The sequence below is a fragment of the Lutra lutra genome, chromosome 6, assembly GCF_902655055.1.
Source record: "Lutra lutra chromosome 6, mLutLut1.2, whole genome shotgun sequence".
Classification (NCBI taxonomy): Eukaryota; Metazoa; Chordata; class Mammalia; order Carnivora; family Mustelidae; genus Lutra; species Lutra lutra.
The window spans coordinates 124,159,828-124,177,825 of NC_062283.1; the positions used below are offsets into that span (position 1 = coordinate 124,159,828).

General features: G+C 35.2%; 1 protein-coding gene across 4 annotated transcripts in view; it reads left to right on the forward strand.

The window, feature by feature from the left end:
• Window positions 1-17,998, forward strand: part of GRIK2 (glutamate ionotropic receptor kainate type subunit 2) — a 639,603-nt gene that overhangs the window by 423,989 nt on the left and 197,616 nt on the right. For all 4 annotated transcript variants that reach the window (XM_047734793.1, XM_047734792.1, XM_047734790.1 and 1 more), the window contains exon 11: window positions 12,030-12,236. In XM_047734793.1, coding sequence (XP_047590749.1) covers window positions 12,030-12,236 — 207 coding nt within the window. The remainder of the gene's footprint in view (window positions 1-12,029; window positions 12,237-17,998) is intronic.

Below are 17,998 nucleotides of genomic sequence, written 5' to 3' on the forward strand. Positions count from 1 at the left end.
TCACTGGTTCTTGTGTTTGTTTGTTTCGTTTGTTTTTTTTGTTTTTTTTATTAAATTCCAGAGTTCCTAAAAAGTACATTCCTAAGCTCTAACAGTCTTTTCAGCCTCTTCACTGTTTCTGGGTTTGCTTTTGCTCTACAGTGGCAGTTGGGTGGTTGCAACTTTTGCAAAGACAAAAATATTCACTAACTAGTCTTTAAGAGAAAATTTGCTTTATACAGAATTCACATAAAAATATTTGTTTAATGAATGCATGGATTGATGGAACGGTGGATGAAATATTAACTGGAAAACAAAAATACTTTACATTTATGTTTTATCATGATGTTATCAAATGTAGATATTTACAGAGTTTTATCTGATGCTTCTGAAGCATCAGATAAAAATTTAGAATTGTACTCTTAAGAGAATGGTAATTCATTGACCATTTTTAGAGTTGCTGTTTTTACCTATAGGTCACTGTTCCATACAGAAATGGTGATGGCCTCTTAAAATTAAAACATGCCAATTGGAAATATGTATTAGTATTGGGGAAGCATTCCAATTGTTACCATAAGCTTGCTTCTTTTGTTCCTAGATCACATCAAACATTATGTATTCTTAATCTACCCAGAAGTATTGCCTTTTAGATCAATAGATAGGCCATGATCAGATACAGTGAGTTGATAACTTGTTTGCTGAAGAACTACCCATCTTAGTATTGCTCTCCATGGTAATGTCCTTTCATCCTTAATCTTCCTTTTAAAAGTATAATTTTCCACTTTGCATTCTTTTGAGTATGCCAGGGCAAGATGTTGAGGTCTTTTTTTTTTTTTTTCCTTCTCATGTTAATGTGTTAAGTTCTACAGTTTTACAGAGCTGACGCCCCTTCCTCAGGAGCAACATCAGCAGCACCTTTGCCCCTGCCCTTCATGCCCCCCATTCATTAGCCTTCCACTTCCAATCAACTTCATAGCACCCACCTTGATCTTCTTGAGAACCAAGCTGCTCTATTATAGTATTATTTATGATTTAATGCTTTCAGTGTGAAGACAGTGTTAGGATACACGGAGTATGTACACAAGACTAAGAAGATTGAGGGAGAGAAGTGATTCTCAGGAACACATGAACTGCTCAGTTTTAAACTTAATCTACATAATTTCATTTTAATCTGGTATTATTGTGACCATAGTGCCTTTTTCATTTAAGCCATAGGAATGCTATTTTTTTTAAAAAGGTGTGTGTGTGTGTGTGTGTGTGTGTGTGTGTGTGTGTAAGTGAGAGAGAGAGAGAGAACACTATCTTCATTAAGGAAAAATCAAGAACCATTAAAAATATCTTTTAAATATTTTGATACTCTTCTAAGTTGAGAGTATTACTACCTAAAGCAACTGGAGTTTCAGCTGGTTGCCATTTAAAACTTTTCTTGTCATAAGGATAAATTCAGAAGGAGATTAAGGCTAACTGAATATTCATTTCTGTTTTCCCAAATAAATTATTTGAGGGTCACCATGTCATAGGTCCTACTCTAAAATAAGACATAATCATATGTCTAAAAAATGTACTATATATGGCAATATTTCCCTTCTGGTAATTAATGAAACAAAGTAGCCAAGTGAATAATACAGAATACTGTAAAATAGATGAGAATCCAAATTCACCACTAGATTGGGAGTTCCAGAAGGGCAGAAACTTTTCTGTGTTGCTTTGTTTTTCATTGTTGCATATCTCATGCCTAAAATGGCACATAATAGTTCAATACAGATTGGAATAAATAAATGAATTAGTTAAGTTAGCCTTATCCTTGAAATGACAAGGGATATTTTATACATTTCTAAAATTAAATTGCATTTTCATGACCCTATCTTTTGAATATCGTGAGTAAGACAGTGATAGTTCAGGGATTAACATATGAAAAAATAATTTAACTCTAGGTAAGGGCTGAAGGATATGTGAGTTATAACTTAAAAATTATGAAGTTTTATTATATTTAAATAAACCATTTTGTTCCCCTCAACCTTAAGACATATTTCACTTTTTTAGAACTTCATTTTGGTTATATTCTTTGCCAACTCCCAGTCTAATGCAGATAAAAATACATGAGTTATTGGGTTCCTTAAAACTAGGGTTGATAGTGGAAATGCTGACAAATCCTTATTACAGATGCCAGTGGAATGAAGTGCCTTTACCTCTAGCAAACGCTGATGTGGAGATTTAAGACTATATGAGAAATCAGTAAAGTTGCCCAGGAGAGTTTTATCATATTATTCATTGAACTCAGTATGTGGTACAGTAATTGCTTCTGGTACCATTTTTCTTTTCCTACATGAGGTTATTATTTATCCTTGTGCTGTATGAAACAGAGAAAGAGAGTCTAAAGGAGAGTCATAACTCGATGTAAACTATCTTGTGACACAGTGTAGCTGGAGATAGGAATCACAACTGGAAAATGGTGTCTTACTTATCAGAATTAAATATGGGAAGAATGATATTTGACATTGTGGAGATCCATGAATACTAGAAAGATGCACTCAGACCACATTTTTTTTTTCTAGTGGTATGAAAAGCTGTGTAAAATATATACCTAAATACACTTCAATCTCATAGGGATCAACAAACTTATTTGCCCATGACAGAAATTTTCTTATTGGCTTATACGTGATTAAAATCAAGTTAATAGGTTCACTAGTTACTAGGAAAACCTGAACTAATGAGATTTAAATAGCATAATCAAAAAAAAAATTTTGCTCTGCTTTTGTACCTTTTGCACAAAATCCCTCATGTGCCTCAAATATACTTCAGTAATCACTAACTCTCATCATATTTTTCCTAATGTTCAAGTGAGTTTATGTAAAAAAATATACCATAAATATTTTGGAACAAAATTTTAAATAGAGACAATGATGACTTGATAATGCAAATGGAGAAAAAGCATTTTTTTAGATAATCATATATTACTACCTAAATCTGTTGGGCTTAAAATATGCTATTTTTACAAATTCTTGAAGAACTTTTATGTTAGAAATGTGTTCTTACTTGGACAAGAGATCATTATTATGAAGAAAATGAATTTTTTGGATTATATATTTACTTCTTTTCTGCAATATTGTTTTGACTGCATTGTTCAATTAGTAAGTGTATTACCAGCTTGCATGCATGATGTTAACCTAGTAGCTAATCTCAGTTGATTGATAAAATAATAAAGTCATAGGATATATATCAAGTTACCTAATGAGCTGTGTGCAATTATGCATTCACATGGAATTTGGTAATGATCACTAGAAGCAGTTTAATGTGGAAAATATGGTGTGGTGGTAAATATTAAAATAGTCTGACTCCCTGGGTTGTATGCTGGCTATTGACCTTGGGCACAAGCACTTTTACCCTCAGTTTCTTCATCTGTAAAATAGAAATAATATTAATGATTTCATATTGTTATAGTGAGAAATACACAAGTTTATCCAAGGAAAGCACCCAGAACAGGGTCTGGAACAAAATTGGTTCTTGGAAAATATTAAATAGTTCTATTACTTAGTGTATAGAGCTTGATAAATGGACAATTTTTGTGACTTAAAAAAAAAAAACAACACATTCATTTACTTTTAAATCAGAAACTAAATGAAATCAAGAATGAATTTAAAAGGATTAATGTATTATACCAATGTGTTTCTTTTGATTCCCATTCCATTAGCCCCAAATACTCAGGCTATCCCCTCTTCTGTAGGGGCATATGCTAAGTTCTTCTCAAATCTCTAACTTTCTGCCCATGGGTTAGGAACCTGAGGATATGTAATCACACGGACCCAATTCTCATAGGAGAATGTATCTCTTTTATCATATTTTGTTTCAAGTTCAAGTTCCCTTGGCTTCCCCAGTTGAACAGAGTAATCTATTTCCACTCAGTTCAGTATAGTAGTCATTTTATTTGTAAGCCTGCTTTGTGCCTGGTGATGATTTTGGTGTTTTTGATGGAAATTTAAGTCATTACCATGCCATATAAACTGCCCAAGAAATATCTTCTGAACTATACATATATGTATATATCAACAATTACTACTCAATAAAATAAATATTAAAATATTCAAACGTTTTCAAAAATTTTCTGTGGAGGAACCAGAAAAAGAAACACCTGAATATCCCTAAAATGTAAATACCCAGCAAAGAAAGCTGTTTAACTGCAAGGCTTCTTCCTCTTCCAAGGTAACAAGGGCATTTAAATTGTCATTCATGGAAATGCGTTATCTAACTTAAAAGACTAGCATGCCGCTAAGAGTAGAGAGGAATGATAGTATTATTATCCAAATAACAACTGTAGGGGAGGAAGAAAACCATATTTATCACATTGGTAATACTTTCTGTGCCCCTAGAGAATTAATTTTGTATGTAACTATATAGTACTTAAAAATTAGACAGGAGGGCACCTGGGTGGCTCAGTGGATTAAAGCCTCTGCCCTTGGCTCAGGTCATGATCTCAGGGTCCTGGGATCAAGCCCCTCATGGGGCTCTCTGCTCAGCAGGGCGCCTGCTTCCCCACCTCTCTCTCTGCTTCCCTTCCTCTCTCTCTGCCTGCCTCTCAGCCTACTTTTGATCTCTGTCAAATAAATAAATAAAATCTTAAAAAAAAAAAAAGACAGGATTTTTACTGTCCTTTACCTTAGGTAAACCCAGATACCCAGCTGTGAATTTATAGCTAAAAATTAATTTCTGATACTTGTGTGCTTGACATAAATCCATTTAAAAATCCAGCATATGTAGATTTTCTATAAATGCTCTTATGGTATAGAAAGCAACATAAAATAATGGGAAAATTATGTATTTTGAAATTTAGAAAACCTGAGTTTTTAGTTTTGCCTCTTTTTAGCTTCCTTTTATCTCTTCTTAGCTATGTGACCTGGGAAAATTATGTAGCCTCTCTGAAAAATGACAACTAATAAAAGAAGCTAGTGAAATAGTCCTACTGGTAAATAAAATAGTCCAACTAGTAAAACAGTTGAAATAGGAAAATAGTTCTAATAAAACTCCACTCAAGCATATGAAAAGGTCCTCAATATCATATGTCCTTAGGATTTTTTTAATTAAAGCAACAATGAAAAACCACTACATACCTATTAGAATGGCCAAAATCCAGAATGCTGGCAACACCAAATGCTGGTGAGGATGTGGAGCAATAGGAACTCTCCTTCGTGGCCAATGGAAATGCAAAACTGTATAGCCACTTTGTAAGAAGACTTACAAATATCTTTGTAAGATATTTGGTGATTTCTTACAAAGGTAAACATACTTTTATCATATGATCTAATAATGGAATGCATTGGTATTTTTCCAAACAAGTTTTATCAAATTTATATCTGTAAAAATACTGGCACATGGATGTTTATAATAGCTTTATTCGTAATTGACAAAACTTGGAAGCAGCCAAGATATACTTTAGTAGGTGAATGGTGAATGGATAAATAAAACATGGTACATCTAGACAATGGACTGTCATTCAGCACTAAAAAGAAATGAGGTATCAGCTATGAGAAGATATGGAGGAAACTTAAATGTATATTACTAAGTAAAAGAAGTCAATATGAAAAGGCTGCATACTGCTTGAATCCAACTATATGAATTCTGGTAAAGAGAAAATTATAGAGACACTAAAAAGATCAGTGGTTACCAGATGTTAGAGGGGAGAGAAGCATAAATAGAGCACAAAGGATTTTTAGGGCTGTGAAACTCTTCTGTGTGATACCTCAATGATGGACTACAATGTATCATTCTATATTTGTCAAAACCCATTGAAAGTACAACCCCAAGAATGAACCCTAATGGAAGGTATAGTCTTTGAGTGGTAATGATGGGCACCTGGCTGGGTGGCTCAGTTGGTTAAGCAACTGACTCTGGATTTTGTCTCAAGTCATCTCAGGGTTATGAGACTAGGCCTGCATTGGACTCCACACAGAGTGGGGAGTGTTGTTGAGATTCTCTCCTCCTCTCCCTCTGCCCCTCCCTATGCTCATGGCTCTCTCTTTCTGAAACAAATAAATAAATCTTTTAAAAATGATGTAACAATGTAGACTTATCCAAAATAACAAATGTATCACTTTGATGGGGGATGTTGATAGTGGGGGAGGCTAGGTATGTGTGGAGTCGGGGGTATATGGGAATTCCTTTCCACTGAAACTTACTGTGAATCTATAACTGTGGTTCAGTTGGTTAAGTGTTCGAATTTTGATTTCTGCTCATGATCTTGGGGTTGTGGGATTGAACCTTCTGTCAGGCTCTGTGCTGGGCATGGAACTCACTTGGGATTCTCTCTCTCCCTCTCCCTGTGCCCCTCCATCCTCCCACTCTAAAAAAATGAAAAAAAAAGTCTATTAAAATCCATTGAAAATTATTGGGAAGCTAAAAATAATAAAATAATATTAAGAAGATGTTATTTATTAATCCATTGATTCAATTCTCAAAATAATTATAAAGGCATTGTTAAATCTAGAGATGAGAAAATTGAGTCAGAGAATTCACTAATTTATCAATCATTTATTCCCCTAATATTTACTTAGCATTTACTATGTGCCAGGCAGTGTTAAGCATGGGAGATACTAAAATGAATCAATATGGATATTATATTCCAAGGAAGTGAGATAGACAAAAAGTAAGTCAACAAATAAAATAACTTAAAAATGAATTAATTGAGGAGATAAAGTGTTGAGATAGGGAATAATAGGAATCTGTTTAAATTAGTTCAGGAAAGGTTTCACATTTAATTTGAACCTTAAAGGAAGGAAGGGAGCTCACCATTTGAAGAACATTATAGGCACATAGTACAATATATTAAAAGGCTCTGAGGCAGAAACTTGCTTTTTATTTGAGAAACTGAAAGAAAACAGATTATTTAGAATTTAAGGAAAAGATGAGATTGAAGAGAGAAATGTATAGACTATAAGCCTTCATAATGAAAAATTTATTCATTGAACACATTTCCTGAGTGTGGTTAATAACATATATTAATGAATGCAATCTCCAATGTCCTTGCACTCATGAAAGAAATACACACTCCCCAAAAAGTTAATTTAAATAATAATAAGTAAACAGATAAATAAATAATAAAACTTCATATTAAAGTAAATGCAATGGGAAAAACAAAACATTTGCAAACAAAGCAATAACTTATAAGGAAACGTATATATTTATATATTATAAATATGCATATTATATATATATGTATATACACACACACTATTTATATCTAGTGCTGAAGAAGCAATATTTGAGCAGAGACCTGAATGATGAGAATGATTTTAGGAAAGATTTTTCCAGTCAGAAATTGGGGGCAAGGAAGGCAAGGCAAAGACCTCAAGTCAGTAATGAGCTTGGCGAGTTTGAGGAGCAGAAGGAAAACTAATATATCTGGAATATAATGAGAGAGGAATGAAAAGCTAGGGTCAGAGAGGAAAGTGTGTAGTACTGTGACCACCAGGGTAAGCAATTTTGCCTCCCCCCCCCCAAGTTTCAATAAAAAGCCACTATTGGGTTTTAAGCAGATGCATGATGAAATAATATTTAATTTTTAAAAGATCACTATGATTTTCTATGGAAAATTGAGTATGGGAACATAGAAATGGAAAGTAGAAGTAAGAGACTACAATAGGAACCTACAGGGGAAATAAAGGTTACATGAACCATTGAAAGCAGGGGAAATGGAAGGAACTTGATAGGTTTTCAGGATTTTCAAAGGATAGAATGGAGAGTTAGAGTGATTTCCTGGTTTTTGACTTGATCAATTTTATGAGTGCTGGACTCATTTGCCAATGTGAAAACAAGTGGTAAAACAGATTTCAGGGGTCATGGCAAGGAAGTTAAATATTATTCTAAATGCACTAGGTCATCTATTAGTTGGTTTGAAGTAGTAGTGGGGATATAATTACATATATACTTTAAGATCTTTCGTTGCTCTTTAGTGAATGAACTAGAAGAAAGGGAAGCAAGTATGATGCCTCAGTAACTGGTTTGAGTAACTGGGTAGGTGATGGTGTCATTTTTTTTTTTTTAATCAGAGAAAAGGTATACAAGTTTTAAGAAAAAGATGAATTCCATTTGGGGTACACTAAATGTGAGATATCTATGAGACATTAAGTGGTACCGACAAGTGCTTGCTGAATATGTGTGTCTAATGCTTACTAGGAGAGGTCTGGGTCAGGTATATAAATTTTGGAATCATCAGTTTAAGATGTTATTGAATTTAGGGGTGCCTGGGTGGCTCAGTGGGTTAAGCCTCTGCCTTCGGCTCAGATCATGATCTCAGGGTCCTGGGATCAAGCCCCACATCGGGCTCTCTGCTCAGTGGGGAGCCTGCTTCCCCCTCTCTCTCTGCCTGCCTCTCTGCTTGGATTGCTCTCTCTCTGTCAAATAAATAAAAGCTTAAAAAAAGATGTTATTGAATTTAATATGTGCGGGTAAGGTCATTTAGGGACAAATTTAAAAAAAAATGGAAAAGGGGCTATAACCAAGCGTAGAGAATCATCAACATTTAAAATAAGGTAGAAAAACAAACAAAAAACCAGAAAACAAAAAACGCTATCAAAAGATCCTGAGAGGAGTTCCCACTGTGGTAGGGGGGATGCCAAGGAAGAATGACATGCTTAGAGAGGAGAGTGTTAAAATGTGTGTGTGGGTGAGCAGGGAGGGTGACGGTTCATTTTGCAAATGCAGCTGAGAGGCTGAGTAAAAAGAGAATAGAACTACATCTCTTAGATTCAGCAAATTGGAGGTCCTTAGTGTTGTGTCAAGATCAGTTAAGTGGAGTAAGTCTAGAAGTCACTCCAGTGGATGGACAGATAACTGGAACATTAAGGTAGCATGTGTAGACAAATATTTCTGGATAGTTGTCTATAAAGAGAAACAGAAAAATTAAGCTGTGGTAGAAGGGGGTCACAGGACTAAGTGAAGGCTATTGGAACAAGTATATATACTTTGAAAATGATTCCATGTGAAGGGACAGATTGGTTATGAAGGAGATACAAGATAACCCAGCTAATCAGGACTTGGAGCAAGTGAAATGTGGTGGGAATATACTATGTATCATCCTTTTTGTCCCCAGATCCATCCTCCACTTTTCTTCACTCTATGGTCTGTCCCAGGTGTCTGATTTGTATGGATTCCATCAATAGACTCATGTATCCCCTGGCTTTTGATTCAGTTTAACCAGTGGGAAGCCCCAGAAAGAGATCAAAGGGAGGGAGACAAATGAGGTCATGGTTTCTATCTCCATGGAAACATTCTGTAGTTAGGTTAGACCGGTTGTATTTCTCAGGTGAAATCACTACTCTGCTCAAAGTGGCATCCTGTTTTGGAACCCTGACTAATACAAAAATCAGAATATAATTATTAGGACTGCCCCAATAAGCAGAGTTCTAGTTCCTCTATAGCAGGAGACAAAGAAAGAGAAAATGAATATAGGTAGATGAGTTTGGTGGGGTTTGCTGTGGGCATGTAAGGGCATGGCATGTCATTGCTTTTGTTTTCTTACTGAAGTGATCATTAAGTATTAGAGTAGAGGGTTGTGAGGTTAAAGAAAAATGGATAAAATGTTCACCTCGTAGAGTTTGGAAGTAGATCCTACCATAAAATGTTTGAGGGTATTAATTGTGAGTATAAAAAATTAGTATTGTTTAGCTCTTTAGGAGTAGGCATAGAGGAAAAGAAATGTCATGTAAGGCGTATTTTTTTGTAAGGCCAAGTACTCCAGCACAAAAGTGGTGAAAGTCTTGAAGATGTGTATAGCATAGAAATTATGCTAATGGACCATGAGACCTAGGCCAGACAAGGTTTGGAAGTCAGAAGTGAGGTTAAAAGGGGATTGATGGATAGTGGGAAAGTATAGGGGTCACTGAGTTAGAGATCTGTATAGGACCAAAGAATGGTAGGCATGGGTGTGATTGAAAAATGAGCTAGATGAATGGGACTTAAAAAATCTTAATATAGAGATAGATCATTTTCTGACCATTGCAGAGTGTAGCTGTGGTCATGGGAGAGGGAGGCTAATTCCAATGAGGGAAAGGATTTGGCAATGAGGGGGTAAGAGGACTGAGACACCATGTTGGATGCTTCATGTAGGTGGATTTCAAATACATAAAGAATAATGATAAGAGTCGGTAAAGAAAGCAAAATTGTCATCCAGTAGGTAAATATTTGAGAAGTAAAGGCTTCCCTTCCCACTTAGTACATCTTCTGGTTCAGATTTCATTGGATAACAGCAACTGTAAAGAGAGAGAGCATGGTATAGTAAAATGGCATGAGCCTTAGAGGAGCAGAAGCATGAAGGAGGGAAAGAATGATCTGGGGTAGCAATGAGGGGCAAGGAGGACACCAAATGTGCCTTTGTACCTGAAGGATGGGAGGTGATGATGATCTCCATGAAAGAGGGCTGAAGGAGAAGCACTGTTATTGGGATATGGTCCAATAAAGCAGAAAGATGAAAGGGCATTCCAAAAATTAGTTGAAAATGTGGAACAATGTGCTTATCTCTAAGCAGAAGTTCTGTCATACAGTGACAGTTTGTGGGAACATGAGAAGAACAGCAACCGGTCAGGCTAGAGCATCTATGAAACAGTGGAGGGATAAGCCAGGTCAACAGGGTTGGGAAGAAAGATGGAATTAGTCTTGTTTCTGAGAGGTGTATGGGCAAGAGGACACATCATATCCGAAATGAGGTGTAATGACCCTCATGGGATGATTGTTGTTCTCCAGAGGTTGGGAAGAGGGTAATCACCTTTCTAGACAGACTGGCATGGCAACCTCCTTTAAATTTTCCACTCCACAGTGTCTTTCCCTAAGAGAGCGCCTCCCAGAGCCTTTACCCATGGTCAGATAGTAAGTAGTAGAGCCAGTTGCACTCTGGTTTACTCACAGGATACCATGTTCCTCCTGCCCCACAAAAATATGTCAACACATGGATTCTCTTAGTACTTAATTAAACATATGAGTTTTTAACAGGGCCTGTTGTGCAGAGCCTGTAAGGCTCCTTACTCTCTATTCATTCTGACCTTATTCAACTGATTCCCTCACTTCCTGGATGTGACTTCAGTCACACTGATGGCAGTAGACCTCTTTCTGGAACACTCCAGTATCATATTGACCTCCGGGCTTTTACTTGCTGTGTCCTTGACCTGAAATTCTCTTCTTTCAAATTTTCAAATGGCTAAACTCTTTCTCATCTTTTAGGTTCTACCTCATTTCTCCTCTCCTCAGTAAAGACTTCCAGACATATTACTCTTTTGTCTTGTCCTCTTTTATCTTGCCAAGTACCTTGAAGTTGTTCTGTATCCTATTGCCCTATTTTATGCTTTTATGTCATTTATCAGCATCAGAAGTTATGTGTTCTATTTCTTTAGACATTTATTATGGATTTCTTCATCTATATCATGAACTTCATGACTCAGAAATTTCTCTTTTATATAGAGGAGGGCTGGCTCATAGTAGGTGTTCCCTAAAATGTTGTTGTATGAATGCAGAAACCCTTGATAAATGTTGTTTCTTTTTCTATATTCCAAAGTAAGTTACTTTTTTTCCCTATAAATATAGTAGTTATAATTTTCATATTTGTTAGGACAAAATGTGGTAATATGTAAGAGTCCCTACTCCAGTTTTTAGAGCATAGTAGGCAATTAGGCAGTGAGTTTTTATCATTCTTTCATCGATACATCCCCCTGAAATAGAACAGCAGATATTGAATAAATGATGTGATTCAAGTTGGGATATTGCAATCATGTGAAATTGGATCTTATGTTTACTTATTTTTCACATATGATAGAAGATAAATAATATCATATTTTTATTATATAGTCATGATGAAATTATTATAGTCACATATTCTCTTTTGAAGCACAAATATTCCCAAAGTAGTCTGCCTTCTTAAGATTTCACCTTATATTAATTGTAATTAACAGAAAATAAAATTGACTGTTATTCTAAATTAATGTGAAATATTCTGTCTTCTAAGGAAAGCTACAATTCTCATAGTTTTATGATTAATTAATACCTCCTATCTTCATGTTTACTATTTCCAGGAGGAACCCTATGTCCTGTTTAAGAAATCTGACAAGCCTCTCTATGGGAATGATCGATTTGAGGGCTACTGCATTGACCTCCTCAGAGAGTTATCGACAATCCTTGGCTTTACGTATGAAATTAGACTTGTGGAGGATGGGAAATATGGAGCTCAGGATGATGCCAATGGACAGTGGAATGGAATGGTCCGTGAACTGATTGATCATGTAAGTGTCTTTTCTGATTATTGTCATTACCTCTGGTAGTTTGCTAAAAGATTTACTTTTTAAAAAATTTTTGAGGGCCAGGGTTTAATGACAAAGAGCAATAATATATTTCAAGTATGTATTTTCTTAAATAATAAAGTAGATATTATTTTTGCCCTTAAATATAAAGAATCTAAGAGGGATGTTTGGTTCTATTAGAAAGAGGTGTCTGTTATAAATTAACTAGTATGTAGTGATTTAATACCTTAAAATATTTAGTCCTAATTTACAAATTATAATGTGGGTGCCCAACAATTTATTTCTTTTTCACCTTTATAATGCTAAGTTCATAATCAACAATAAGAATGAGTGATGCAAACTCTAAATTTTGTGATAAAAATTTCCTAAACTAGGATAGGATACTTCTTATCTTTATTTTTTTTATTTTTTATTTTTGATACTTCTTATCTTTAGAGGATAGGATAGTTCTTACTTTAGAGTAGAAATGAAAGCAATCCAAAAGGATGGAATGTGATACTGTATAAAAATAATGCAAATGTATTAAGCATATGGAAGCAGGAGGATAAACATTTTATTTATTTATTTAGTTAGTTGAATAAGCCAGACATTCCTTCTTTGGCATTATTTCATAACTTATAATTTTATCATTGACAATTTTCATTTATTATGAAGGCATTATTTCATAATTTCTCAGTCAGTAGTGTCAATTAATTCATCCCTTTGAAATCTGCTCTTTTATCTTAAAAAATAATAACTTTGCATTTGGTTTTGTGTTTTGTAACATTTAAGTTTATTTTGACATTTTCCATAATATTAAGGCATGTAATTCTTGCTAAATATTCTATAAAATAACAAAATATACGTTCCTTTAAAATACAATGTGAACTGTACCCTAAATAAAAGTTCTTATTAATGGAAGTAGCATATATAGGCAATTTTTGCAGCATTTTGAAATACTTCATTGCTATTAATTACAACACTTATTATCGAGAGTAAGGGAATAAGGGAGATCTGAATCTATCTATATGTGTGTATGTATGTATGTATGTATCTATCTAACTATATTTCATCTTTCTATCAAGAAGGAGATATTAGGCTTTGGTTAGAAGCAGAATAACAATAAAAATAAACAATCATTTTTAAAATATATTTTTCTTTTTTTTTTTTTAAGATTTTATTTATTTATTTAACAGAGAGAGAAATCACAAGTAGGCAGAGAGGCAGAAAGAGAGAGAGGGGGAGGAAGGCTCCCTGCCGGGCAGAGAGCCCAATGTGGGGCTCCACCCCAGGACCCTGTGACCATGACCTGAGCCAAAGGCAGGGGCTTAACCCATTGAGCCACCCAGGCACCCCTAAAATATATTTTCTTTAAATCTTCCACATACTTCTTTTAATGACTTGAAATTTACTCAATAAGGTCCTAAAGTTCCAGACTCGATCAATTATTTTTTAAAAATTCTGCTTAAATGGTCCATTTATATTTTAACTTTGTAAGATCCATTAAAGATGATGACAATATATGATTTGGAACCAAATATAAAACTTTAAATTTTATGTTCACTTCTATTAATATAGCAGTAACCATCAAAAATCCAATTCCAGCTGGTTTAGCAAAAATGTTAACTTGTATGCTTGCATCTTTGACAAGCCCAGAGGTGGTGTGGCTGGATTTTGCCTCAGTTTAGTCCTTGCTTCCTTGTATTTGTTTTACTCTTGGACACGTGCCTCCCAACAAGTGTCAAGAACAATTGCCACCAGCAGTTCTAGATCAAACATCCAGGTAGAAGTAAAACACCTGGATGTTGTTTCATCAAGAGACCCCAAATTTGTTTTCATTGGCCTGAGGTAGGTCATAAACTAAATCCTGAACCAACTATCCCCTTCAGCAGGAAGTGCCATTCTCACTGGATAGCTTGGGAGCATATATATTCATTTAAGAAACTAGGAGTTGGGGGTCAACCTCTTTTAAAACGATGTAGATTTAGATTTGAGGAACTGTGGAATTTTAAAGGAAAATTAGGATTTTTATATCTGAAGAAAGAAGAATGGATGTTGCACAGCTCAATACAATGGATATGCACTATCAGACCTTGGAATAAGTGGCTTATATAAAGCTTTTATTTGAGTCAGAGCTCGGTAGTTTTAGATCATCAATGTCTTTATGTATATATTTGTCAGAGGTGCTCAGTTAATGCCCTTTAATTAAGATTTTTGAGATTCAAAATGGATTGAAGTTTTTTGTTTTCTAGAACTTGTTTCTTTTTTGACTTATTATCCATGTTTCTTCAAGGAAATTAAAAGTAGAAAATGAGGTTAGGAAATAATGATTTAGATCTATGGCTTTAAAGATGACACACCAAGTAAGGGACTAGTAAGGGGGATATTATCAGTTAATACTTGTTTCTCAAGAAAATTACCTGTGGTATTGAGTTGAGACCACTGATGAGGGCTTCAAGTCATTGAGTCATTTTATTCTTCTTGGTGCCAAATCTGTCACTTCACCTTCCTTTTTTCCCTTACTAGTATTCCCTTTCTTGGTACCTTCCTCATGTCTCATATTGTCGACATAGCCTTGGTTTTTAATATTTAGCACAAGTCATATTAAAATAGAATGATAATTATAGTCGATATATTTTTCTTTGTACAAACTCAACCCGGTTTGCATATTTATGAATATGCTAATTTCAACAAAAAAAATAGTAACTCTTACTGATAACCACATAAATACCCTAAACTTCTTGCTTTCCTTGGATAAGCTTACCTTGTCTTGTAGCTTGATAACTTTTCTCCTGCTGAAATTTTACCATTGTATGTCTTCAGCCCTGAACCTTAGACCCATATATCAACCCACTTCTGTTATATTTTTGGCTTAAATTTTTCATAAGCATCTCAAAGGTAGCATATTCCAGACTGAATTTATTATTTCTCTTTCTTGAGCCTTCCTTTTTGACGAGTTTCCTATATCAGTACATGGAGCAATGAGTCAATAGGTTTCCCAAGCCAAAATTTAGTAGTCTTTTTTTTAGTAGTCATTTTTAAATCATTTGTCACTCCACCATGTTCTATTGAGTGTGCTCCTTAAATAATTCCAAAACCTTCCTACTTAGCTCCATCTCCACTGTCATCTGGAATAATATCCCAATATGAGGTCCTTTTCTGTCTAATCCATTATCTCTGTGAAGGGTTGTACATGTGTGTATTACTGGAAGATTTTATGCAAGAAAAGGGCACGTTTCAGAAGGAAAATCTTATCGTGCTCTTTTCTTGCATAAAATCCTCCAGTAGTTTCCATTAGTCTAAGGATATAGGACTGACTATATATTTATAAACCTTTCGTATTCGGTCATTGTTTATCTGTTATGGAAATTTTCTTCTTACTATTCAGATCTAGTCTCAGATCTTCTCCACCGTGCTTTCTGTATTGAAAGGTTGTCTTACCTGGAGTAAATCAATAGGGCTCCCAGAAAGAGATCTAAGGGAGGGAAAGAGAGTGAAATCAGAATATTTATTTCCTTGCTCACTCCCTGAGCTGTTGCCTTGAGCTGGCTGCATCCTTACAAGGCACTTCACTTTCTCATTATGATCCCTGCTCTTCACAAATCTCTCTCCTGTTCTCAGTTCCAATTTACACCCTACATAGCTTTATTTCTTCGGATCTTAGGGGTAGTTACAGTTCAGCCACTGTTAGCCTTGGGATCCTGCACTATCCCTTAAAGTTTCCTGACACCAGAGGTCTTTGAAGTATGTTCCACAGATTCTCAGAATCAATATCAGTTTCAAACTTGCTAGAAATGCAAATTTTCAGGCCATACCCTAGAATTACTAGATCTAAAACTCTGGAGTGGAGACTGGTAGTCTTTCTTTTAACAAGCCTCAGTGGTGATTCTGATATTCTCTGAAATTTGAGAATCAATGTCCACTCTAATTGGCACACCTTTCTATATTTTATTCTCTTCTGCCCTATCCAGCCAAAGCCATGTGGACTTTTTCCAATCTTGTTCTCTTTTGCTTTCAAGTTAGTTCTCTGTGTACCACTGTCCTCAACCTCCACCTCAATCACTTCACCTGAATTACTTCTGTTTAACTTCAGAAACTCTTCCCCAGTGATGTTCCCCATCCCACCCCACAAAACCCACCTGCCATGAGTTTTCACATTAACCTTCTTGCATAATACCTGTCACACTTTAATTACCAGTTCAATATCTGTCATACTTGTTTAAATGTAAGTTGTATGATAGTTATACAATCAATCAGAACTATTTTAAGTGCAAATGTCAGAAACATGGCTAAAAATAGCTTATACAAATAGAGTTTTTTAAAAGCCCCATGACACTAAAAACTGCAGTGGTGGTTCTCAATTCAAGTATAGTTGGCTCCAGGGTCTTAAAGTATGTCATTAAGGACTGACCTCCCTTTTGCTACCTTATTGTCTCTTGGCTTTACTCTCCTCTCCATATGTTTTATTCTTAAATACTATCTTCCATATGGTGACAAAGGTGAACTATGGTGGCTCTAGGCCAATGGTTATCAACCTTGGGGCTTTTTTTGTTCTTTTGGTTTTTTGCTTGTTTTGTTTTGTTTTGTTTGTTTGTTTTTGGCCCCCAAAGACATTTTTACTATCTTAAGGAGGTGGGGGGCATTGCTACTACCGTCAAAAGGTAGAAGCTAGTGGCGCTAACCTCTAAACAACATGCAAGACAGCCCTTCACACACAAAAAGAATTATTTGGCCCTAATCATCAGTCATGCTGAACTAAAGAAACTCTACTCTGGGCTGACCTGGTCCTTAAAGCCCTCCTTTTGAAAGAGATAGAGATCTTCTTTTGCCAAAGTTTCCGCAAAACCCATGGTGGGGGGTTAGGGTAAGGTGGGATGGGTATCAGTTGGGTCAGTTTGGATAAGGTGCTCATTCTCTGAACTAATCCAAAAGGCTAAAATTAGGGAAGTGGTAGTTGGAGTAGCCAGACTTGGGTCATGTGTCCATACCTAAAACTATGGGATAAAGCCCATCTAAATTATACTACTTATTTTTATATAAGTTTGGGTACAGAGGCAACTAATATTTCTTTTATATGAACTATGTGCCAAATCATTTTCAATTTTGTTTTGTTTTGTTTTTGTTTTTATTTAGGCTTTACTAGGTTAAGTAGAAGGGAGATAGCCATCAAGAGGCTGTATTTACACAAGCACGGTGATGGGGAAATACAATTAAAAATAAAACCTCTTTCTAACCTAGAAAACCTTTTCATAAAAGTAGATGAAAAAAAAATAATTTTATTAATGAATAGGCATTAAACCAGAATGGAATGCGCACCAAAAGCAATTCACTAAGAGATTGAAAAACAAAGAAATCTCACCCTTTTTAATAGCCAGGAAGACACAACCCATTGCATAGATGTTCTCAAGATAAACAATACCTAGTCCTCAAGTAAGAAGGCTTAAAAACACCATTTATTACATATGGTTCCTCCTAAATTCATTTGGAAACCGGGATGAACATCTGTCCCTTCTAATTGGTTTTATACAATAGAAAAATAAACTTTCAAGTCTTTATGAGAAAGGTAGGTCTTAGGCTCCCACCCACCAAAATTAGGCTCCTCCTCTCCCACAAAATTTTGGAAATAGGGTGTTATCTTCTATGGTGATTACATTTCAAAAAGATACCCCCCAGATCCTTGGGAAAGACATTCCTGTCATAAAGCTGGAAAGAGGTTTAATTAACTTTTTGAAGATTTATATATATTTCAAAGAGAGAAAGGACTT